General features: G+C 39.1%; 1 protein-coding gene across 1 annotated transcript in view; it reads right to left on the bottom strand.

Moving 5' to 3' along the window:
• The window catches only part of EIF2AK4 (eukaryotic translation initiation factor 2 alpha kinase 4), a 92,284-nt gene that overhangs the window by 27,950 nt on the left and 39,668 nt on the right, over positions 1 to 24,666 (bottom strand). The window contains exons 10-20 of the mRNA XM_090270397.1: positions 22,632 to 22,738; positions 19,820 to 19,977; positions 16,028 to 16,467; positions 15,205 to 15,274; positions 12,361 to 12,444; positions 9,912 to 10,034; positions 7,967 to 8,071; positions 6,064 to 6,121; positions 5,214 to 5,293; positions 2,567 to 2,668; positions 1,215 to 1,268 (exon numbers count right to left, since the gene is read on the bottom strand). Of these exons, the coding sequence (XP_090126523.1) occupies positions 1,215 to 1,268; positions 2,567 to 2,668; positions 5,214 to 5,293; positions 6,064 to 6,121; positions 7,967 to 8,071; positions 9,912 to 10,034; positions 12,361 to 12,444; positions 15,205 to 15,274; positions 16,028 to 16,467; positions 19,820 to 19,977; positions 22,632 to 22,738 (1,381 nt within the window). The remainder of the gene's footprint in view (positions 1 to 1,214; positions 1,269 to 2,566; positions 2,669 to 5,213; positions 5,294 to 6,063; positions 6,122 to 7,966; positions 8,072 to 9,911; positions 10,035 to 12,360; positions 12,445 to 15,204; positions 15,275 to 16,027; positions 16,468 to 19,819; positions 19,978 to 22,631; positions 22,739 to 24,666) is intronic.

The raw sequence follows: 24,666 nt of genomic DNA, 5'->3' as shown, positions 1-24,666 counted from the left end.
ACTGTGAAACATCACAGAGCGTACTTATACAAACCTCAGTGGGGTAGCCTATTACTGTAATTGTATTGCTATGGTTTTATATGCCTGGCAGCACAGTAGTTTTGCTTACACCAGCACCATCACAACATGTACTGTGTTGTGCTACATTAAGGTGGCTATGATGTCACTAGGTGATAGGAATTTTTCAGCTCTATTACAATCTTTTTTAAAAAAAGATTTTATTTATTTAATTTTAGAGAGAGGAGAGGGAGGGAGAAAGGAGAGGGAGAGAAACATTCACTAGTTGACTCTTGCATGCCCCCCATTGGGGATCTGACCAGCAATCTAAGCATGTGCCCTGACTGGGAATTGAACCGGTGACCCTTTGGTACACAGGCTGGCACTCAATTCAATGAGCCACGCCAGCCAGAGCAGCTCCATTACAATCCTAACAGGACCCCAGTCATAAACACAGTCCTTTGCTGACCTAAACAGTTATGTGAAGCATGACTGTTACTTAAACAAGGAATTTTACCATGACTGTAATTGTTATGAAAGGTCAGTTTAAGAAATAAACATCCATATGACAAGGGTATTAACCACAAATGCTTCACCAAGACAAACAACCAACTACGAAGAAATGCACACAAGAAGTATGATACATAAATTCACTTATTATTCTTTCATATTATCTGGATGCCAATATTAACCTATGACAAGTTACATACACACACACACACACACACTCAGATATTTATAGCATGGAGGAGAAATTATTTTGCTTTAAAATACTGTAACTTCAGACTGTCCAGTCTTCCACTTTACAATCTGAGTTACTTGAACCATGAAAGAGAACAAAATTATAGTTTTAAATTATTTTTCTTTCCTTAAAGTCCCAAGCTTTCTCTAAAACAATGAGCTATAAAAGCATTCTCTTTTTTTCAACAGCTGTGGTAAGGTTCTCAATAGTACTTCAAAAGCACAATGAACCTTACAAAAGAACCCTGTAGTCTGTTAATTGTCTATGCCAATCCTTGGCATTTTTGTAATATATTTCAAGTCTAGTACCATTTTAAGTGCTTTATCTTTTGATTTTTTTCCCCCACATTATTCCCAGGACATAAGAGAATAATGGGAGAAGATTACTAATTGAAAAAAAAAAAAAAAAAAAAAAAAAGAAAAATAGTAATTAAAACCCAACAGTGAAGACAGTATTTAAAGTATCAGAAAATTACCTGCTTTGTATGCTCTCCATCATCGAAGTCGTCTGGAAACTTAGGCGAAGTGGGCTAAAAAAATATTACATTCAAATCAGCAAGTGCGTGGCAGACTGCCACAGGGAAAGCATTTATTCACCAGAGGTAAGAAAAATCAAATAACAGAAATGAAAATCAGCTAACAAGAGAAGACTGAGGTGTCACTTTCTTGAAACCTGATGCTCATTCTTCCAAGTACATACATATTATTTTAATGCAAACTTGACCTATATGAGACCTTAGGTGATAGAAAGCACCTTATCTGAGGACAAAGTATTTAAAAATCTAATGGTTTCAGAGAAAGGCAAAGTAGCTTTATTAAACACAGAGATGAAAAAAGGCAAAAACACCACACCACTAATATAAAGAGAAAAACATTAACTGAAACCTCTACTTCCCCAGAAGTTCTCACCTTTCTAGTATATAACAAGCTAATCATAACATTGACAATTTAGATATTCTTGAAACGAGGGAACAAACAAGAATTTGGACTAAAGAAAGGCACTTCTTCAAAAACATAATTCTCTAAGACCATTTCAAGTCAAGGGAAGGGCACAGTAATCACTTTATTTACTCCTCTACTTTATGAACACAGCTGTCCACGCTATACTGGCAGTAAAATACATCAAGAGTTTTCCAAAACATTGTTTCGCTCTGCTCAGGAAGGAAGACTCTCAATATCTTTTGCTCATGAATATGTAAATCTAACTCACCCTCATCCAAACCTCATTCTTCACTTTTATCTTAATTAATGCCTTTTCTAATGAGCACCCTTGACCTCAAACACTGCTGACATTAGTCTCTTTCTACTTTGGGCAATAACAGAGGAAAGGATTAATGCCAAGAACACAAATAGAAATTGCATTGGGGAAAAAATTCAAGTGGCTAATACTTTTCCCAGACCCCTTTTAATTTTGGGACACGGTGGTTTTCTTTAGGCACCAGCCAGAACCTTTAATTTCTAGAACTAAATATCCATTACCCCAATAATCTATCCTCACTAATGTAAATGTATTGATACTATGCAAAAATCTTGGATTCCTCCTTTGTTTTAAAATTAAGAGTAAATCTCTCAAGGTAGTTTAAAAAAAAAAACCTACAACCTAGCAACTTTCCAAGTCAGATTTCTAAATATGAACAAAATGGGTGAGTTTCTCATCATTGGAAGTGTGTAAGAGGTAGATTTCCATTTATTAGAAATACAGAAAATTATAGCCGGATTGCCTTTCCTATATTATAAATAACAGAAAAAATACTCTGCATTGAGTTCTGATGTCCATGCTAAGATTCATGTTGCTGGAAACTGATGCTCTAAAACATCTGATACATACATCTCTGAGTTGGTTGAGAACAAAGATCCTTTCTGAGGCTGTGACCATGGGGTGATAGGACATCTCAAAAAAGATGATACCCAGGCTGAAGAGATCCACTTTCTGAGGAGGAAAAAGAATTGTATTTAGAGAGACTTAATACGAAGTGTTATTTACCAGGGAATTATCTCGTGAGCACTGTTAATTGGAATTAAAGTTCACGTAAGTGAAAACGAACCAATTAAATAGAAAAAAATTTAATTTCTTCTAAAGAAACATAGATATTTTCCTTGAAAATTAATTGTAACAGACATAGATAACCACTGGTTAACCACTGAGAATAATTACTAAAGAGCAAGGACAACCAAGATTTGTCATAAGAATTTGCCTTGCATTTTTACTCATCTCAAAAGGGAGACACAGACCAAAATCTGCAGTTAACTGCAAAGATCAACTATTCATCGCAAAGCCATTTGATCGAGGCAGAGGAATGGCACAAGAGAAAGACCATGTGATAAATCCTAACAAAATATAGAAGTGCAAGTAAAAAAGAAAAAGGTCAACTCAGTGCAGAGCGTCAGAGAGGGAGCTGCCGGGGGAAGATGACCTCAGAAGGCAGTGTGCCTGAGATCCCCGAGCACAACCTTGGCTGAGGGGCAGCTGACTCACAGCAACTGCGCAAGGCACAGAAGCCACTTTCCAGAAGAACTCCTGAATGAATTTGATTAAGGATTAGTAGGAGAGCTTCTCTAATCATGACCAGTGACCTACTGAGCCCTAAAACGAACATACATTGTGGCATTTCCTACATGTGCTGGATGTAGAATAGTACCAAGAATAAAATAGCAAGCACTTGCAATCTAACTACTCAAGGACAGCTACTATTGATGTCTAAGATACGCCCATTTTGTGCTTTTGAAAATGTATTCACATACGTACACACTATGGAACTTGAACAATGATATTCTGTGTAACTTTTATCCCCTTAATGTAGTTGAGAATATTTTTAAGTATATCATTTTTCTAAAATACGACTTTAATGACATACAGTATTAAATTATGTGGAAGTCCCATAATTTATTTAACCAGTTCCCTGTTTTAAAACACTTCTGTCATTTTTCGCTATTATAAATAACACCGTGGAGAATGCCTTTTATACTAGTTTTTTGGAACTTGGCTGTTTCCTTCGGATACATTTCAAAGGTGGAACTGTTGGGCCTTTTAAGGATTTCATCACTATTCCAAACTGTACTCAGAAAGATGACACTGAAGGTCCCCTCCCATACCCACAACATGTGCACATCCATCTCTGCACACCCTCACTCTCGATGGGTATTTGAGGCTTGTCTCAACTTTCTGTCACTGCCCAGCACTCCCTGTTGGAGCCAAAACTCAGGCTTGCGTTTCCACTACAAACCTAAAAATATGCTTTGATGAGAACTGACTGCTTAACATTTAAAAAATTTAGCTCTGCACTCTTGCCCTAGGTAATCTCATCCAGTCTTATGGTTTTAAATCTCATCTGTGTGCTGATGACTCTCGATGACTCTCAAATTTTGTACCTGACTCCAATCCTTCTCAGTCTTGAGCCTTGAGTCTCTCACAACCTGGACATTTCCAGTTGATTTTCTCATGAGGCATTTCAAACTTAACATGTCTCCAATGAAATTTTCCTGCCATCTTTTCCTCCTTCTCCCCCATGTCTTTTCTCAGGTTTCCTCATGTCATTCAGCTTCCCTTCCCCCAGCTGCTCAGAAACTGAGTAGCGTCCCATTTTCCTTCCTTTTCCTCACCCAAATCCATTCCACGAGAAAAACCTGTCAATTCTCCCCAAATGTATCTCTTATCTGCATGCTTCTCCCCATCTCACTTGCTACCACTCTGGTTCCAGATATCAGCTGCTCCACCTGGACTTCTCCAAGGCTTCCAGCCGCAGGTAGAGTGAACTATTGCTCACGATCCTTCGGTGTCTCCCTGTGCACATTCCTTGTCATGATTAATCTGGCCCTGAATGATCGACCCCTGCCCTCTTTTCCTGCTTCAGTTGATGCCTCTCCCCCCATTGCTCACCACACTGTAGCCACACAGACCTTCTTTCTGCCTGCCTTAAATGTGCCAAGCTAGCATCAGGTGTCTTCTCTTCATGCTTGCTATCTCTGCTTCACTCCTTTTTTCTCCCAGGCATGCTCCAGATCCCAACTTTGCATGGCTTTTCCCTTCTCCTTTATCCCAAAAGCCATCATCTTAGAAAAGCTTTCTCTGGTCTAATCTAAAGATCACGTCGCTCCCTATTGTTTTCTGGTCACTGGACTCCTTTTCTTTTTAGCCCTTGTTGGATAATCTCATTGAGGGCTGGAATAAGATATTTGTCCCGTTACTTGACCACCTTACTTCTTGTGATCCTGGGGCCTGGCTGAACCCGGACTAGTTTAAGTCTTCTTTGAATGGATGAAGGGACTGTAAGCTAACTCTGCAGCAACTGTGCCAGCTTCAGTCACTGTCCTTGGGCAACACGTGTCCTGTTTAGTGTAATCACTCAATATACATGTGGATATATATCAAGTGAATATATAGCTGGAAACTAAATCTCAAATGCTGTGACCTTGATGTTCTTACTATTATCTCACTCTTGAGACCTTTTCTTCTCTTCCAAAAGCTTCCCTTTTACCTGGTTGTATGCAGATTTGGTGCTTCCTTGGACCTCTGGACTTACATACAGAGCAGTGCCAACCATCCCAGTCAAATGACCTGTGTGGAAAAAGGTGAGGGAAAGCTTTCCAATAATAGGACTCAGGGATAAGGCAAATTTTTATTTAAAGAAAAAAAAAAAAAAGAAAAAGGTTTATTAAGAGTGAGCCATGATCTGTTAATTGTTCACACTATTCACAGGAAGTAGCAGCGTGCATTTCATAAAGTGATTAACACTAAGCCATGTATGTCCATGCACTCTGTCCGAACAGGACGTCTCTGCCGTTGCAGAGGAGAGGCAGTGCCAGACAGAAGACGAATGATGGCCCAGGGCATGAGGCAACCTCCCATTACCACATGGGGTCAAAGTGTATCTGTCTACTCCGGGAGCCAATTAATCTAACTGAAGCTCTTAATTTCTTGGCTTTCTGAAGAAAAAAATAATATAATAAAAAGAAAAACATAATGAAAGCATTTTCATAATTTTGTTAATTTAATGAATAATTGTAATTTGCTTTAGAATAAAAGCTTTACAAATGAAAAACAGGTTTCGGATTAAGAAATTTTATACTGTATTGTATACTTAAAATTTTCCTTATAGGGTAGATCTTATGTTAAATGCTCTTATCACAAAATAAATAAATAAATGAATAAATAAATAAATAAAATGATAATAACTAAAAGGGCAGGAGAAAACTTTTGGAGGTGACGGATGTTTATGGTGTATATTATGGTGACAGTTTCATGGGTGATATGTAAAAAAATAAGAGAGAAAAAAAGAAATTTTGTTGTCTGCTTTTTAATACATGAATTAAATATACTGGATTTACCTGAAGGGTCTGATTTACTTAAGTGATCTCCTGTTGCATCATCTTGTTTTCCGTCAGCCTAAAAATACAAGTAAGCCAAATATCACATTAAAATACTGTATTATTCCATTTCTAAATGAAGACTGAATGAACAATATCATAAAGAAACCATAATAATTATAATAATGCTTCTTTTGAACTTTGAAATTTTTGTTTAGTTGGCCCACTAACACAGAGCTTATCAAAAACCCACTAAGATCAAGAAGGGCAAGTCACTATATAGAACTCTTTCTTTGGGCAGAAACTGCTGAAGTTTATAGAAGCAAATGGCAAAACAATCTCTTTCCTAGGAAGAGTAATAATATATTAACAACCAAGGCCACCTCACTTTCTAACTTCCCCATTTACTTGGGTCAATTTTTATTCCCTTTTCTTAGAGGCTGGTCACCAGATCTATTCCACTATCACTGCTAACACCTCTGAAATAGCCTCACCTTCTTCTACTGTATCTGTGACAGCGCTGACTCACATATTACCCTAAATCACTACTTTGCTGACATCACTCCATAGGTTGCTATTACAAGTACTGTCATCAATACTAGCAGCTTTTACATTCTCAGTGCTGGGCACTGTCCAGGAATCCTTATTTTATCCTGCTGACAACTGTCTGGAGCAGGTACTAATATCAGGCACCTTTTACAAATGAGTTATTGAGAAATTATCTAACTTGGCCAATGTCACACCACAAAGAAGTGGCAGAGACAGGATCCTCGCCCAGGTCAGCGGGCCTCCAGGCTGTGCTCTTATCTACCTCACTATATAAGCTTTCCAGAAAGCAAGTTAAATTCTTTAGTTTGGGGATCAAGATCCCCATCATATAGCCCTTCCTTGGTCTTAGCACTCTTCAAATTGCTCTGTTCTGGTCAGATCCATGTTCTTACTGTCCCCCTTTCATTTCCTCCCTCTTTGCTCTTTCTAACCTCTCCTGCTAATTCAGCTTCTATTCACCATTTATCCAAATGGATTAGTTACCATGAATCCAAATCCTATTTTATTTTCTCTGACCTCCCTTAGAATTAATGGCATTTACTGCATATTTTGGCACTTAATAACTTGGGCTTCCAATGTCAAGTAAAACTCTTCCCCTGGCACTCAAGGTCTGCCATCTACAAGACCCCCAACCTTCCAGCATCTCTCTCACTGCTCTCCTAAACCTGATAGTTTCAACCATCCAGACAACATGCGGGCCTTCAAACAATCTGTCTGCTCAGTCCAGGGCCTTTGTTTATGCTGTTTTTGCTGGCATCGCCTATCCTGGTGTCACCATGCCTTGCACTCAAGCTTGGCCTGCTGGACTCCTACCCATCCTTTAAGGCACATTTGAAATGCTGTTTTCTTTATACAGCTTTTCCTGATTCTCGTAAGCATATGCAAATTTTCTCATCTTTTACTCTTATATCACTGTTTCACTCATTTCACATTATTTTAGTTCTATATATTAAACAACTTCTCTACAATACTGGGAAGAACAAACACCTGTGGATTATGTATATGTTGTCTAGGAGTGGTGTTGTTTTCTGAGCTTTATTTCATTAAACTAACTAAGCCCTTCAAGTGCAAACCATCTAGCCCACTGCCTGTGTGACAGACCAAAATACTACAAGTTATTTCGTAAAGTATTACATACCTTTCACCTAAATATCAACATAATTATGTCCTAAATTATGTCCAGCAAGTGAAATGTGCTCAATAAAATGTATTAGCAATTTCAAAGCGTAAAAGATCATTTGCAGCTCACCTCTGCAGAACTGTCTCATTTCCTGGCGATTACACAGCAGAGTTCAGTGAACTCTTCTAACACTTTCATGATTATTAAGGCATGTAGGTCCATTTTCAGGCACAGTCTAATTCAAAAAATACTCACAGCAAAGGCTAGGTGATCTGTTGCCAAACCAAAATCACCTATTTTTACATGGTCGTCAGAGTCCAAAAAAATGTTGACAGGTTTCAGATCACGGTGGATCATTCCCTGACAGAGGAGAGCAAAGAAACCAAGTTTATAGTTATACCTGTTTACTAATCTGAAAGGCCAATCCACTGACAAAACTGGATCAGTCTTCTACCACAGACCATACTGGTCCGTGCTATTCACCTTCTGTAGCATCTCGCGACCTTCCCACAACCTCCCCGTCTACCTGCAAGGCCTTCTCTACCAGGTTCACAATTTTCCTTCTCTCTGCTGTATCACGAAACCCCTGCTCTAGTCAGGGAGACATACACTATTTTCATTCCTTCTTCTATTACTTTCTTCACACTATTTCCCCTGCCTAGAAAATTCTTGCTTTTCTCCACTCACCTGAATTGTGCCAACATTTACAAGTGCCAACTTGTTCATGAAGCCTTCCTCAGTAATTCTAACACTTCAGCTTTGCATCCTCAGCACACATGAAAAGTGCTCAGGATTATTTGTTACATGAACATGCCTTCACCCTTTCCTAATGACATTCTCATAATGACGACCGTTTCAGGTATTATAACATAGGAGATCATTAAAACACATCGTGTGATTTCTTTTACCTTTACACGAAGGTAAATTCTGGCTCCCACAAAAAAACAGGAAATCCTTCTGAAGTATGGGGTTTGTCATATACCCATGCCTCTCTGTATTTCTAGGTGTGGCACAATATTAGATACCTAACAAATGATTAGCAGATACTAAGCAAATTAGATCAGGAGAAGAGAGCACACAGGCACAGTTTTAGGGCCCCAGAATGATATCATAGTAATAGAGTTCTAATGGCCCTCATCAGAACCCATTTTTATTTACAGCCTTGTAAATTCTGCTACCATCATATCATTTATAAACTAGACATGTGTAAATTATGGTCCTGGCTTTTTAGTAGAAATATGACACAGTATAAATATTTTGAGGTTAAAGAAAATTGAGGCAAAAGAAAAACCATACTTACACTGGCTAATATGTAACAGACAATTCGATTTTTTAAAAAGTAAGCTGGATTTCATCCTTTAGTTAGGCTCATTACCATTTACAGTGTAATGACAATTTCTAGCTTTAAAATGACATTTTATACATGTGGCAAATCATGTTACTCAAGAAGTCTCATCTCTATCCTCATAATCATATCCTTGCTCAAAAGGTCTTATCTCTATCCTTACCAGATGACTTTCTGGTTTCTCCATGTTCCTCGGAAGGTTGGCGCTAATTCAGAATCAAGTACCTTGGCATGTATCAATCATATTCTCACTTTATTCTAAGCGACTCTAGGAATCACTCTCACATTCCATATATGTTCATATATTTCCTAATAACTCAGAGGTTGGCAAACTTTTCCTCTAAAGTACTAGAAAGTAAATCTTTTAGATTTTATGGGCCATAGAATCTCTGTTGCAATCACTCAACTCCATAGTTTCAGCACAAAAACAGCCAGGCAAGATGTAAACAAATGAGCGTGGCCCTGTTTTAATAACACTTATTTATGGACACTGAAATCTGAATTTTGTGGCATTTTCATCAGTCATGAAATATGATTCTTTTGATTTTTCTATAACCACTTAAAAATGTTAAAGCCATTCTAGGCTCACAGGCAAGGCTGTACAAAAGGTGGATTGGATTTGAGCCATGGGGTACAGTTTGCTGATGCTTGTTCTAACCTTTAGTATTTTCTTTTAACTTTGATACTTTGTACTATTTTCTGGTCTTTTGACACATTGTTCTAGTTTCTATAAAAACATTATTTTAATATACCCATAATTTTCCCTGTTTTTCTCCAATTTTACATAATTTTTTTAATTCGGTCCTAAATTTATATAAAGACAAGTTTTCAGATATGAAATGTTATCAAGTTTACTTTCTCATGGATATAAGCCAATCCATCCAGAATCTCTCGAAAAAGCCTCCAGAGTCTGGTGGTGTCTTGATACAGCCCCTGGTCAATGGTGTCACGTAAAGTGCTCTTTTCACAGTACTCCATCTACAGACAAGAACAAGCCAGGTAGGATTTGATTATACAGAGTTTCAATTAAGGAGGATAATTGCAATTAATGTAACCCTTATTTTAAAACATGTACCATAGACTTCAAATAGTTACAAGAAAGGATTTTTTTTTTTTTAATTGAAAGGAAAAACCAGCAGTATTTTAAAAAATTGGAGCCCTGGCTGCCGTGGCTCAGTGGATTGAGCATCGGCCTGGAGTCAAGTGTCGCTGGTTCGATTCCTAGTCAGGGCACATGACTAGGCTGCACGTCAGGTCCCCAGCTGGGGGCGTGAGTGAGAGGCAACCACACAGTGATGTTTCTCTCCCTCTCTTTCTCCTTTCCCCTCTCTCTAAAAAGAAATAAATACATAAATTAATTCTTTTTAAATTGGGAAGTATGCATAATCTTAGCATCCTAACATAACCAATTTTTCATTATTTCTGTTCATTTAAAAAAGAACTTATTTAAAAATCTGTCACAAATATAAAAAGAGAAGAATAATTTTATTTGTTTTACAAGATTGTTCCTAAACCCAAATTTTCAAGAAGGACTAATTAGTTCTGACCAGTGTGGCTATTAAGAAAAAAAAAAACTTACTTATTTTTATAAAGAAGGGAAGGGAGGGAGAAAGAGTGGGAGAGAAACATCGATCAGTTGCCTCCCCCACGCCCTGAACCAGGGACCTGGCCCACAACCCAGGCATGTGCCCTAACTGGGAATCGAACTGGACACCTTTCAGTTCAAGGGATGGCAGCCAACCCACTGAGCCATACCAGTCAGGTCATTAAATAAAATTTTTTTTTTTTTTTAAAGAAGGGCTAATTAACCTAATGATGTCATTAGTTTTTCTCATTTGTATATTAGATTAATGACAGTGACTCAAGTCTAGAATAAAACATTATACATATAAAAATATTCCGGATAGGGCTCTATCTTATCCCTTAAGTGTATGGATGTATCAGAAAACAATACAGTACCATTTAAATCTTAAATCGGTATGTAGCATTTGATTTATGAAAGTAGACTAAATGTTTCAAATCAGTGCCAGAATTGAGATTTCTCATGAAGGAGGAGAGGAACACCTCATTAAAATTTTTTTTTTAAATGTGTTTATTGATTTCAGAGAGAGAAGGGGAAGGGAAAGAGAAACATTGACTGGATGCCTCCCATGCATGCCCCGACCAGCAACTTTGGTATGTTGCCTGCCCAGGAATCGAACCTCCATGATCAGAATAACCATCTGCAAATCCTCACTCACCCTCCAGGCCTCACAAGGGCCTCTGACTCCCATGCCACAATCCTACCACACCTCAGACACACCTCCTGTACGTATTTCTGTCTCCTACTTGTTTAGAGAGTAATGGCATATGACAGATACTGAATAGTTAATGGTTTGGGAGACAAATGCTTTATCGTGTGCGTGAGTAGCATCTCAAAGATGTTTCTGTTATGGAATACCAAAAAACTAGCACTAATCCCAGGACATCAACTATCTAGTCTCTTTTGAAACACTACACTTGTCTGAAAACTATCAAACTGATCTTTCACACAGTACTGTATCTCACATTAGAAGATCTGCCTACTTGCAGATATGACTTAAAATACTAATAATGACTCAGTCCTGTTCAGTTGGGGTAGAGGCAAGTTTTCCTCTTTGTGGCTGTCCCTTTGCTGGCAGAGCTCTCCACTGTCCAGGATGCTGACCCTCAGGTGGGGGAGCAGGCCAAAGCCAATAGGCTTCCCTTTAGTAATGCCTCAGTGGAACTGCTTTGCCTATGGCTCTTGTCCCCTAGAGGTTCCAGGACAAGCCAGTTTGCCTAAAGCCATGTTGGTGGTTCTTCTGCACATGCAAGGATGGTTGTGGACCACACCTTACTTGTCCATATTCAATTTGTTAGACAAAGTGGATTTCTTAGCTTCACAGAACGTAGATAGAGTTTAATTACTTCACATACAATCATTCATTTAAGCTTCACAAGTCACTCAGATAGCTATTATTTAATTTATAAATGTGGAACCCGAGGCACAGGATGCTGAAGAACCCTGCCTGAGCTCACACAGCTGTGGCTGGTAGATCCATGATGTGAACTTAAACAGCCTGAGCCTGGAGCCCATAAGCACCACCCTATGCTGTCCCTGCTCTGGTACAGGAAAGCATGAGTGCGCGGCTGAGGGGAAGGGCCTTCATGCTGTATTCCTCTCTGGCCAATTAATCTTTGGTAGTGTGCAGTGAGTCCTGTTCTCCCAAGTGTCATGCTCTAGTCTCCTGAAACACGTCCACCAGCAACTACTGGTCACCACGCTTGCACGCCAGGGTCCCACCTGGATATAGAGGTAGTGCACAGCTTCCGTGGTCACTGATGGCTCACTTTCATGGCAACTGTTCTTTCCATTGCAGTCTTCAACCTAAACCAAGAGGAGCACACAAGAACTCAAAATGGGGGCTAAAATTAAACAAGGTCATCATCATTATCAAGTTATTTGTACCTGCCCCCACCAAATACATGGCCATCCTGTTGCCTTAGAAGGGAGATCAGTGGGCAGAATACAACTACTGTCCTTGTATTGCTTACAGCATGCATAAGGCAATTTTGCTATCATCTGAATCCACTGTATGGTTTCCAGGTCTGTCACTGTACAGAACAACTGATAGGGGAAACAGAAAACTGGTAGGTATTAAAGGCATGCAATCTACAGAACAACTCCATGTCAATTCTTTCGTACCATTAAAACCTTTCTAAGACAAGCAGAATGTGTAAAGGCTAATATTGTAAGGCTTCATTTTACTGGTATGCCTTCCTTTGGAAACAGAAGATTAGAATTTCATTTTTAGGTCAAACAATTTAAGTGGATCATATTACCAAAAAAAATCTGCCCTCTGGGCTACACTTGTGCAGAACAACTACTCTATTGCCACTTACAGCCACTGATCCACTCAATTACTTTTCCACATGGCTAGTCTTTTTGTTTCCTACAACTAATTTTCTATCTTATGACTCTTATCTCAAAAATTATTTTTTCTTCTAATAGATGTAAATACTAAACCCCCCCCACACCCAAGTATAGAAAAAGCATTAAGCAGCATTTGATCATTTTTAATTTACACTTCTTTTGTGTGTGTGGGGAAGCATTTTTCAACATTTTTTCCTTTGTCAAAGGAAAACAACTCTGCTCTGAAAACAATCACATCCTGCTCTTGAATCATTTATATACTCTAAGGATTATCTGTAGAAGATTGTTAATCTCCTGGCATCTTCTCCCATTAATTAGAATGTCCATGGGATAGTGCTTTTAGCAGAGAAAAACCAGGATTGTAAATTTGGGTCCCCCATAATAATTAAGTGCATAACTAATGCTAAAATCAGAGAAGGTTTGCTTTAGCAGTTTAGAATATTTGTATTACTATTCCTGGTTAAATTAATAGTTTATAAATTTAAATCAAGAGGATGATTTTTAGAATGATTTTTTAAATTAGTATTTTAAATCGCTTTTTATTTTCAATTACAGTTGACATACATTATTATATTAGTTTGAGGAGTACACTCCTGTGATTAGACATTACATAATTTAATAAGTGATCATCCTAATAAATCTCACACACCATACTTTCATAGTATTTTTACTTCATACTTTCCTCAAGTTCCAAATCATATTCTTCCTTCTGCCGAGTTCTTTCATTGCCTCTTTATCTCTCATTTGATATTCAACATATGCTATCTGGCTTGTTTTTATTTTATTTTTTTAAGGGTGATTTTAATAGAAAGGGAAGTACTTATAAAAGACACCGGCCAGTGCATTAAAATCAATTTAGCTGCTTATCTAACAGAATCTATATGTAGACATTTTTATCTACTAGGAATGCCCTTTATAATTAATGATTATATTTTTATTTCTGGTGATAAAGTTATTGTATTCAAACCCCAGATGCAGAATACTTCTCTGCATCAACAAGTGACGGCCCTATTGTTACAAAAATTCATCCCAGATTCCATGCACCAGCATCAAGGGGCATTGCTAGCCTGGGCAAAGGGAAAAACAGAAGAGAGTGGAGTTCAAGGACTAAAGTAGTGTTTTTCAAACTTTTATGACCATGATCCACATGAAGAGATAAATATATTTTATATTACACTAAGTACACATGCTTATGAGTGACAAGTTCCACAGAGTTTACCTTTATTAGTGTGATAAATTTTAGAATTCTGTACTCTTCTTTAGAACATTAGGAATAAAATAAAGCTGGTTGTGATCCTTGAACCTGATTTGATAACCTGTTACAGGATTATGGCTCAGTGTTAAAACACTGCTCTAGGAAGCAAGATTAATTGATGTTGAGAGAGAGAACTACTTAACTCCAGAATTAGGCTGCAGAGTTACTCAATTTACATTCAATCCTCATCCCTAACCACAGAATATTCCCCAAAATCCTCAAGGAAAAAGTTTTTATTTTTTAAAAATATAGGATATCAATTTACTTCTCTTTTCTAAAAGCAGGCATATTTTTCCCTGGCCAGTGTGGCTATTGGATGGGTGTCGTCCTGCAAACTTAAAGGTCATCAGTTTGATTCCCAGTTAGGGCACATAGCTGGATTGCAGGTTGTGTCCCCAGTCAGGGCGCATTCAAGAGGCAACCAATCGATGTTTCTTTCTCACATCAATGTTTTTCTCCCTCCCTCCCCCTCTCTCTAGAATCAATTTTAAAAAAAGAAAAAAGGTGAAAAATAAAAGCATGTTTTATTTTATTTTTAAAGATTTTATTAATTTATTTTTAGAGAGGGGAAGGGGAGGGAGAAAGAGAGGGAGAGAAACATTGATGTGAAAGAAAAACATCAATTGGCTGCCTCCCACACGCGCCCCATGGGACCAAACTGCAAACCCAGGGACCTGTCCTGACCAGGAATCGAACTGACGGCCCCTCACTTTGGGGTATGATATCCAACCAACTGAGTCACACTGGTCAGGGCAAGTAGGCATGTTTTATTTGATGGATAAATTAAGTCATATAAATAAACATGTGAAAAGCACATATTTTAAATTGAAATTTTCTATATTTGCATATCAAGTTAAGGTTTTAATATTTTATCTGAGGTTTATAACATCAAACATTAGTTTTCTTACATACCCACCCCATGATGAATAGAATAGTATAATTTCTATTCATATATCTACCTGATTTTGGCTTTTACTGTTCTCATCTTCATTGTCAAAGATAATATCACTTTCAGAATCTGAAGCAGGCCTTAAAAAGAGAAACAGAAAAATACTGAAGAAACCAAAATTCCTGTTATAACTGTGAAAAGTAACACCTGTTAATGACTAGAAAGCAAAGAGGCAAGAGACACTATACCATGACCCTGCAGGCATAAATCTGTCAACAATACCACAATGATTTGTATTCCCCTAATAAAGGAAATATATAACTTGATTTAAATAAAACTTGGCCTGAATAATTTTTCTGAAAATGCTTAATAGCTAACTAAGAGTTATGATAAACTGTGTGCAACTGGATACAGTGAAATAATTATGAAATTAAATGACTTGGGTGGATTTTGACATAACTATAGTTTAGGATCTTAATTACTGCTTTGGTAGCCTTCCCTGGAGCTATGGTTGGCTCTATTATCAAGACTCCAAACTAGTTCTTCAATATTCCAGAGTTGGAAACCTTTATCTAAAAAAATGACCTTTTAAAAAGTCTATTAAATGTATTAAGATGAGGTACTTGAAGAAATTTCTATTTTTCCTTTCTCTGGGGTTTAGATTTTGGAAATCTTTTGAAGACACATAAATAGGGGGAAAACCCTTTGGACGGCATTGGGTTACTTCTATAAAAGTAGGTTTCATATTTTGTTTTGTTTTTTAACGTGGTAAACTGGATTGAATTTCTAATTGAATCTCCCCTTCCCTGGGGTGGGCTTGGGGGACTGAATTGGGGACAAGCCCCGGGCAGCCCGGCCCCAGGCAGCACGCTGTGAGCGCGGTGCGTTCTTACAGAAAGGACTGCGAGAAGACACCATCATGATCATCCTCCTCGTCCTCATCGCTGCTAGAGCCTTGGCCTGCGGCGGGGAAGCGGGCGCTGGCTGAGCGCTCGCCTGATGTGCTCCACTCCACTGAGCCGGTGAGGATGGGCGGTGGCGCTGCGGCCTCCACGCTGTCGCTGTAGGGGGCATCTGTGTCATTGTCGCCCACTGGCAGCCGGGGAAAGGCTGGGCCATCCCGGGCTTGAGGCCCCGTGTCCTCAGGCGAAGTGCCTGTGCTGCACGGCCGCTCGTGTCTCTCAATCCAGGCGTTGTAGTAGCGCACGATGTTCTCATGGTGCAGGCGCGACAGGAGCGTCACCTCGCCCTTGATCCTGCGGAAGTGCCTGCTGGCCGGGTTGATGGGGATGCGCTTCACAGCGTAGCAGCAGCCGTCCAGCTTGTTCTGCACCTGCAGCATGTAAGCGGGGAAGGGACCTGGTACCGTCAGACGCTCAGTACCTTATGCAGACTGGCGTCTACTGCGTCGCCAAGGAGAACCTGGAGCTCTGAGTGAAAATCAACACTACAGTCTGGGACTTTTAAGCTGAAAAAGTCTTGACTGCCAAAAAATCAGAAAATATCTCACCCCAAACTAGATGTATTTAACTTGTTACGAGCCCCTGGGGAAAACAATCTCCATTTTAACCATTAACTTTATTGACAATTATGTCTCTTGGTTTCCAATATCACATCTGCTATCTAAATTTCTAAGTAAACCTTGTTATTTTCTTAACCTTGTTTTAAAAATAATTATTTTCTAAGTCAGTGTAAGGTTTCATTAGATTTTAGTTTCTCTAATTTTGTTTACACTAAACACAAACTAAACTCCATACACAGTCCTAAATGAAAATTCTAATTCTCAACTTACAAAGCTATGTGAACTTACACTAAATTTCCTTGAGACTTAATTTTCTCACCTATAAAATGACATCTATACCACTTTCCTTAACCTCAAATGGTGACTATAAAGATTAAAAGAGATGAGGTGATTAAAGCACCTGCATCAAGGCTGCCCAGAGAAAGGTGCTCAGTAAGCAACTGCAGTTGGTACAATATTAACACAATTAATGCCCACTGACTTGGTTACAAAGACTGAAGATTTACCACTGGTATGTACTTAGGAACCCAATAAAATACAAATATAAGAAAAATACAAGTAAAAAAAAAATTGTACCTTTTATAAAATTCCATTCATCAGAATATTCTAGACCTAACCCTCCAGGTCAATTGAGGTAATGAAAAGCAACAATTTGGCCATGGACAGAGGAAGAAACTAGTTGATTACAAAAGACAAAAGAGCACACCATTCTTGTGTTTGGCTCATAAGTTCCAATTAGACAACTAAAATATCACTTCTAGGAATGAGAAAGAAATACTATAAAATTGAGTTTCATATGACTTTTACTTTTGTGGAAACAGGTACAAGAACATATGCTTTCAAGTAAAACAGATATGGGTTTGCATGTTGCTTTTATCTCTTATTGGATGTAAATTATCTTGAGCAAATTATGTAACTGTTCTGAGCCTCAGTTCCCTAATCTGGAAAATGGAAATAATATCTACTTATAAGAATGTCATGAGATTAAAAACGTTTGTAAGCCACAAGTGCTCCAAAAAACCCATGGCCCTTTGTTCTTTTCTGTCACAATAACAGAGCAGAGGACAGTGGGAAGTCGAAGCATTGTCTTGCAACCTGTCGTCTCAGAGCACATCATATATGCTATGAGTCAATACTGGGGTGTGGAGCTTGCTATAAGGAAACTACTAGGAATTCCCTTATTTAAATGGAAGGTGCATAAACAGTAATGGGTCCAAATGCCAACAAAATGTCAGACCACAGAGCAGACTGCCCTGCCTTCATCTGGAAATGGAAATAGGGTGTGATTGTTACAGAGTGGGGGTGTCCAAAAATCCCTAGAGCCTGCGGGTTGGGGGATGGGGAAAGGAAACAGCTTTTAAGATGCCTTCACATGCCTGTGGCAAGTGGCTAGTGTCTTTGTTACGCAAATGGCTTTGGTTCTTCCAAGGCCCCAAGAAGATGAGTCGGTTTTGGACCATGGAATGATACTGAAAGAGCACCCACGGCCTGCGTAGGGTTCTGTGAATGGACAGAACTGGTTACCACACCCACTGCAGTCAGGGATTTAAAAATAAGCGGCAGACATTTTAGCTAAGTTCTCCATGCGGTTTTGAGAGAGAACATCATGCAGCTTTGAAAGGGCAAAGGGAGAACCATACATGATCCAGTGCAATGTGGCACATGTTTTCCTGGACTGTTATATAAAGGCTGATGACATCGTACCCCAGATCCTGAAGGAGACAGCTGACAGATAAGGGATGGGGAACTTCTGGGAATGTTTTTGGTTTATAGCCTTTTGGGGAGCAAGGGAAGTGATGGGTCCCATGGGAGAACAGGGCTCTAAGCTAAAGTGCTCAGTGTCCTCCCCAGGTTGGAATACTGTAAATAAAGACCTGTTTTCCTTAACACTAGTTGTTGGGTTTTACACCAAGGCGCCACGTGAAAGAACCCCCTTTCGCTCTGTAACAGTTTCGGCGAGCCCAGATGGGACTGATGGAACCTGTAGCCAGGTTCCCTCTGTAACATGAGGGCTATAGGGTCCTCATAGGGAGAAATTATAGGAAAAAATTAGGGGCTTAAATTACTACAATGTTTTTGTTATATGAGCTTACAAATAATTCTTAAGTACTTATGAGGAATGAAGTTTTGATGTTTTGCATTAAAGAATCTAAAATATAAAGAAGTTAAAGGACTTCATCAAAATTACAGTTTGAGCTAGAAGCATAATACATACTTTAATCATTTACTTTACTTAAAGATAACTATGATGACCTGATCACAGTATCTGTCCACAGTATATCTATTTAATCACCTAAATGTAATATCTATAATTTCAAGAAGAAAGTTGAAAATTTCCCAACTATAACATTCTTTTGGAAAAAGTGCTTAAATAGTCTTACTATCCCTGATTACTACAGAAAAACTAATTCGTTTTTCCGTGTAAAAGGCCTTCTGCAGTAGTACTAGTAATAACACTTGCAGAATCTTAAATAAACATATGCCCTACAGATGGTGGGCTACTTTCTTATGTGTAAATGACATATATCTTATATGGGTTTAATAATATATTGATCTGGGTCTCCTAAATTACAGTAAATCACTTAAGTTATATAAAAAAAGCTGAAATCACTTCCTCAAGGGGCAGATAATAATAAAAGTCACCCAGATAGACTGGAATGAAGAAGGAAAGACCTAACAACAGTATACCTTAACAACGTATCACTAATTTCCCCCTCAGTAAGAGCTAGAAAATAAAAGCCACCACGACCATGTAGGGCCATTTCCCAGTTGGAATTCCACCTTAGTTCTAACCTTGCAGCCCTTTTATCTCCAGCAACTCTGAAAGCAAACAGGAGAAAAAGAGAAAAATTTTCTTTCTAAACCAAAGCACACAAAATGTTCTTTGTGTAAAGGTCCTGACTCCACTTGGGCTGTCATAATCATGTGGTTTTCAGGTTAATGCACTGCATAGACCAAGGGAAGAGGAATGATGTGCTCTTAATGTGTCCAGTGAAACATTAAATAAATCCTTTAACTCCATGAAGGCGAAAATGATCATAGGTTTCAAATGGTTGAATTCGCTTCCCTCCCCACTCTCAAAACAGAAGTCAAGTCTATATGTCTGCAGAAATGAAACAGAGAAAGAGCTCTAAGAGGGACTGGGGAGAACTCTGTATCACACCTTGATGACAGCTCCAAAAGCTCCTTTGCCAAGAAGCTGTAATTCTTCAAACTCAATGAAATAGCGGGAAAACTGTCTCTGTATCTCATTGAAGAATGTACCACCAGACAGCTGGTTGCGAGGAATAACAGTCTCAGCGTAATCTTGTCCTCCAGAGTCTGGGATAAAACAAAAGGAAAGAGACTTCCAGTCAAGATGAAGGTATAGTTAAACATGCTTTGCCTCCAAGCACTACTACAACTAGACTACAAAACAAATATCATCGAGATAAGTCAGAAAATCCAGCTGGATGGAAGTCTGACAATCAAGGACTTGAAGAAGCCACGTTCACCCTGGCTAGTGTGGCTCAGCACCAGCCTGCAAAATGAAGGGTTGCCGGTTGGATTCCCAGTCAGGGCACATGCCTGGGTTGCAGGCCAGGTCCCCAGTTGGGAGCATGTGAGAGGCAACCACACATTGATGTTTCTCTCCTTCTCTTTCTCTCTCCTTTCCCCTCTCTCTAAAAATAAATAAAAAAAATATTTTTAAAAAATAAAAGAAGCCACATTCATCCAGACGGGTAGGAGGGGTGGAGATGCAGAGAGACAGTGGAGAGGTGATGGAATGAGTGGTCCCACATTCATGTGTGGTGGATAAAAATTGGGAAGGATACCTAGGGAGCGAGCAATCCCAGCCCCAGACCAGACCACCCAGCCCAGGGATCCAGCACCAGGAAGATAAGTCCCCATAATTTCTGGCAATAAAAACCAGTGGGGGTTGAGACAGTGGAAGAAACTGCAGGATTTTCAGGAGACTCCTCTCAAAGGGCCTGCAAAGGTCTCAGGACTTATGGAGACCTACCCACCTCTTGCATTCAGCACCAGGGCAATGGCTGGAAGGGCACAAGCAGCATATGTGGAGAAAGTGAAATGATTGGCAATGGGGTAAGTCCTGCGAGACAGCTTCCTTCCAGGCAAATCTTCAGAGGCCAGGCATTGTCCCCTCTCTGAGCATCACCCCCTCCCCACAGAGACACAAAATGGTGAAATGGGTTGCTCCATCCTGGTGATTATCTAAGGATCCGCCCCACACAATTTATAGGTGCCTTTTCTACAATAAGCCACATTACTACGACAGAAATCAAAGAAGCTCTACCTAATACACAGAAACAACCACAGGGAGGCTGCCAAATTGAGGAAACAAAGAAACATGGCCCAAATGAAAGAACAGAACAAAACTCCAGAAAAAGAACTAAACAAAATGGAGATAAGCAACCTATCAGACTCAGAGTTCAAAACACTGGTTATGAGGATGCTCAAAGAACTCACTGAGTACTGCAACATAAAAAATACCCAGGCATAAATGAAGGTTGCATTAAATGAAATACAGAAAAATCTACAGGGCACCGACAGTGGAGGGAATGAAACCAAGAATCAAATCAATGATTTGGAACATAAGGAAGAAAAGAAGCATTCAATCAGAACATCAAGAAGAAAAGAGAATTCAAGAAAAAGAGGATAGAATAAAGAGGCTCTGGTACATCGCCAAATGTACCAACATCCAAATCACAGGGGTGCCAGACGAAGAGGAAGAGTAAGAAATTGCAAAGGTTAAAGATAAAGAATCTTAAAAGCAGCAAGAGAAAGCAAAGGAGTTCCCATAAGACTATCAGCTGATTTCTCAAAAGAAACTTTGCAGGCAAGAAGTATTCAAAATGGTGAAAAGCAGGACTTACAATCTAGACTACTCTATCCAGCAAAGCTATCATTTAGAATCAAAGGGCAGATAAAGAGCTTCCCAGACAAGGTAAATCTAAAGGAGTTCATTATCACCAAGCCATTATTATATGAAATGTTAAAGGGACTTACTTAAGAAAAAGAAGATCAAAACTATGAACATTAAAATGGCAATAATATCACAACTATCAACAACTGACTCTAAAAAACAAACTGAGCAAACAAGCAGACTGGAACAGAATCATAGATATGAAGATCACTTGGAGGGTTATCACTGGGGAGGGGTAGGGGGAGAATGAGGGAAAAGGTACAGGGATTACAAAGTACAAGTTGGTAAGTACAAAATAGACAAGGGGATGTAAAAAACAGTATAAGAAATAGAAAAGTCAAAGAACTTATATGCATGACCTGTGGACATGAACTAAGGGGATTACTGGAATTGGGGTACCAGGTGGAGGGGGGCAAAGAGTGAAAAGTTGGGACAGCTGTAATAGCATAAAAAAGGCAAGAGGCAAATGAAGCATTAAAATACAGGAAGAACTGCAATATCCCACAATGATTCAAGTGCTGGAAGAGGGAGCCCCAACCTATAGTTTGAAAAAGTACCCCTTACCTGGCAGGCCTTTTAATACTTTCCTCATCTTCTTTAAAGGAGGTAGAGAAATAGATAATTAGCCCAAGTTTATAAATATAGGTAACTGAGACAGACAGAAGGGAAATGACTGGACAACAGAACTAGAACTCAAACCCAGGCCTCTTTAATCCATCCCAATCTCCGCTGAGGTCCCCTAATATGCGACTTAAGTAGCAGAAGGGAAATCCGGTTACATGGTAATAAGGGTGACATGACAAGAAGGGTAACTAAACACTAAAATGCAACACCAATGAACACTGCATCAGTAGAGACTGGAAAAACCAGGATAGCAAAAATAGTTCCAAGCACACAGGACACATTAAATGAATGGATTTATGTATAGCTCGGCATAAAACAGATAAAATAAATGATTCATGTAGTCCCTTCCAGTCTTAGGTTTATGTGTCCTTTCAATATAATTTATGTCAAGCAGGGTATCATAAAAGAATGGTGGAAGACTCACCTTCAGGGCTTTGTTCCAGTAAAGGCATTTTTGGCTGAGGATTTATAAAGCTGTGTTTCAACAGTTGTTGAGGACTCCATCTTTCCTTGTCATCCAGGCAAACACACCTCAGTGAGAGGAAAGAAAGAACCTCAGCAACACACAAAATAAATCCTAAGGTAGTTAATCCAAGGCATTTAACTATGGGTTTATTTAAAAAAAAAAATACACATTAGAGAACTCCTGTTATTTATGGACCAGATTGCACTCAGAAGTAAATTTAAATGAATAAACTTTCCTGCAGGGCCCTGGCCAGATGCTCAGTTGGTTAGAGCATCGTCCCAATGTGCCAAGGTTGTGGCTTTGTCAGGGCATATGCAAGAATCAACCAATGAATGCACAAGTAAGTGGTACAACAAATCGACGTTTCTCTCTCTCTCCCTTCTTCCTCTCTCTAAATCAGTAAATAAAAAATAAAAAATAAAAAAATAAACTTTCCTGCAGGATTAGCATGTTGAGCACCAGGTTGGATACAAGTGGGGAACCAAAACAAAGTATATAGCAGTCCCCTCCTTACCCATGGTTTCACCTTCCATAATTTTTATAATGAAGGTCTAACAGCCACATGGTCTCCAAAGGTCTAAGGTTTAATATGAAGCAGAAACTCTGGATGCTGGCATTTGTTTTGTCCTTGCTGAGGACATGGTTGGACTTTTCCCATGGCAGGACAGACAGAGATGGGACACAAGGGCAGGCTTCCACCCAAATAAACCTTGCCACACCACAATCTCCACGCATGGGTCTGTGAAATACTTTTCTTGTGATCCCGTGGAAGAGTCTTACTTTCACCAGCAATGAAGGGTTCAGTCTTACAAGACTGTCTCCCCAAACCCCACTTTAGACACCAATTGCAAGCCCATGTTGTCACCTGGGTTTCTGACCGTTCGGCTGTAGATCAGAGGTTCTGATGACCTCCTAACTGGGTTTGATTAATTTGCTAAAGAGGTTCACAGAACTCAGAGATATATTTTACTTACTAGATTACTGGTTTATTATGAAAAGATATAACTCAGGAACAGCCAGATGGAAGAGATGCATAGGGCAAGGTATGTGAGAAGGGCGAGGCACTTCCATGCCCTCTCCGGAAAAGTCACTCTCACTTCCAGTACCTCCACATGTTCTCTGAACTCCAGCCCTTTGGGTTTCTGTGAAGGGCTCATTACATAGGCATGACTGATTAGATCACTGGCCACTGGTGATAGATTTGACTTACAGCCCCTCACCCTTTCCCAGAGGTGGGGGGGTCAGGCTGAGAGTTCCAACTCTCCAATCATATGGTTGGTTGTTTCTCTTAGCAACCAGCACCTAGACTTAGGTGGTTCCAAAAATCACATTATGAACATAACAAGAGACACCTTTGCTGCTGTCAACACTTAGAAATTCTAAGGGTTTTAGAAAATGTGCCAGAAATAGAAACAAAAACCAAATATACAGTTCTTATTATAAATCACAATACGTATCATACTATGTGTTGTAATCTTTCTAAGCCAGAACTTAGAGATCTTTTTAAATTTACAGACTTTATTTACATATTCTCCTACTGTTACACATTTAGATTATTTTCACTTTTTCACAGGTAAAAAAATGCTGCAATGAACGGCTCTATACATGCTTTGTTGGGTTTCTGAAGTATCTTATCAACTCTAACTCAACTAGAACAGGAATGTGACTGACATCATAATAAATCTGAATCAAGAAAATTATAAAGCCTACCTAGAAATAATTGTATCTTTAAGAGATTTTTACAGTCACTGAGATCTCAGCTAAAAAGATGAGATTCTCAGAGCCAATAATTTTGGCATCATAGTAGCCCTAAGTAGCAGAGGCAAATATTAGGTCCAGCTTTGAACCAGAAGGAATGAAATGCCTGGAAAGTTACATATTAGGTCCATAGTTCCCACTACTGAGAATGGAGATAACAAACCCTGACTCAGCACCACCAAGTCCTGGGTACCACTGGAAGCACTTTGCAGGTGTGAGCTCATGTAATCTTCAC

The sequence above is a fragment of the Furipterus horrens genome, unplaced genomic scaffold (genome assembly GCF_987537825.1).
Source record: "Furipterus horrens unplaced genomic scaffold, mFurHor1.1.pri manual_scaffold_3, whole genome shotgun sequence".
Taxonomy (NCBI): Eukaryota; Metazoa; Chordata; class Mammalia; order Chiroptera; family Furipteridae; genus Furipterus; species Furipterus horrens.
This window is presented reverse-complemented; position numbering and strand designations above follow the sequence as displayed.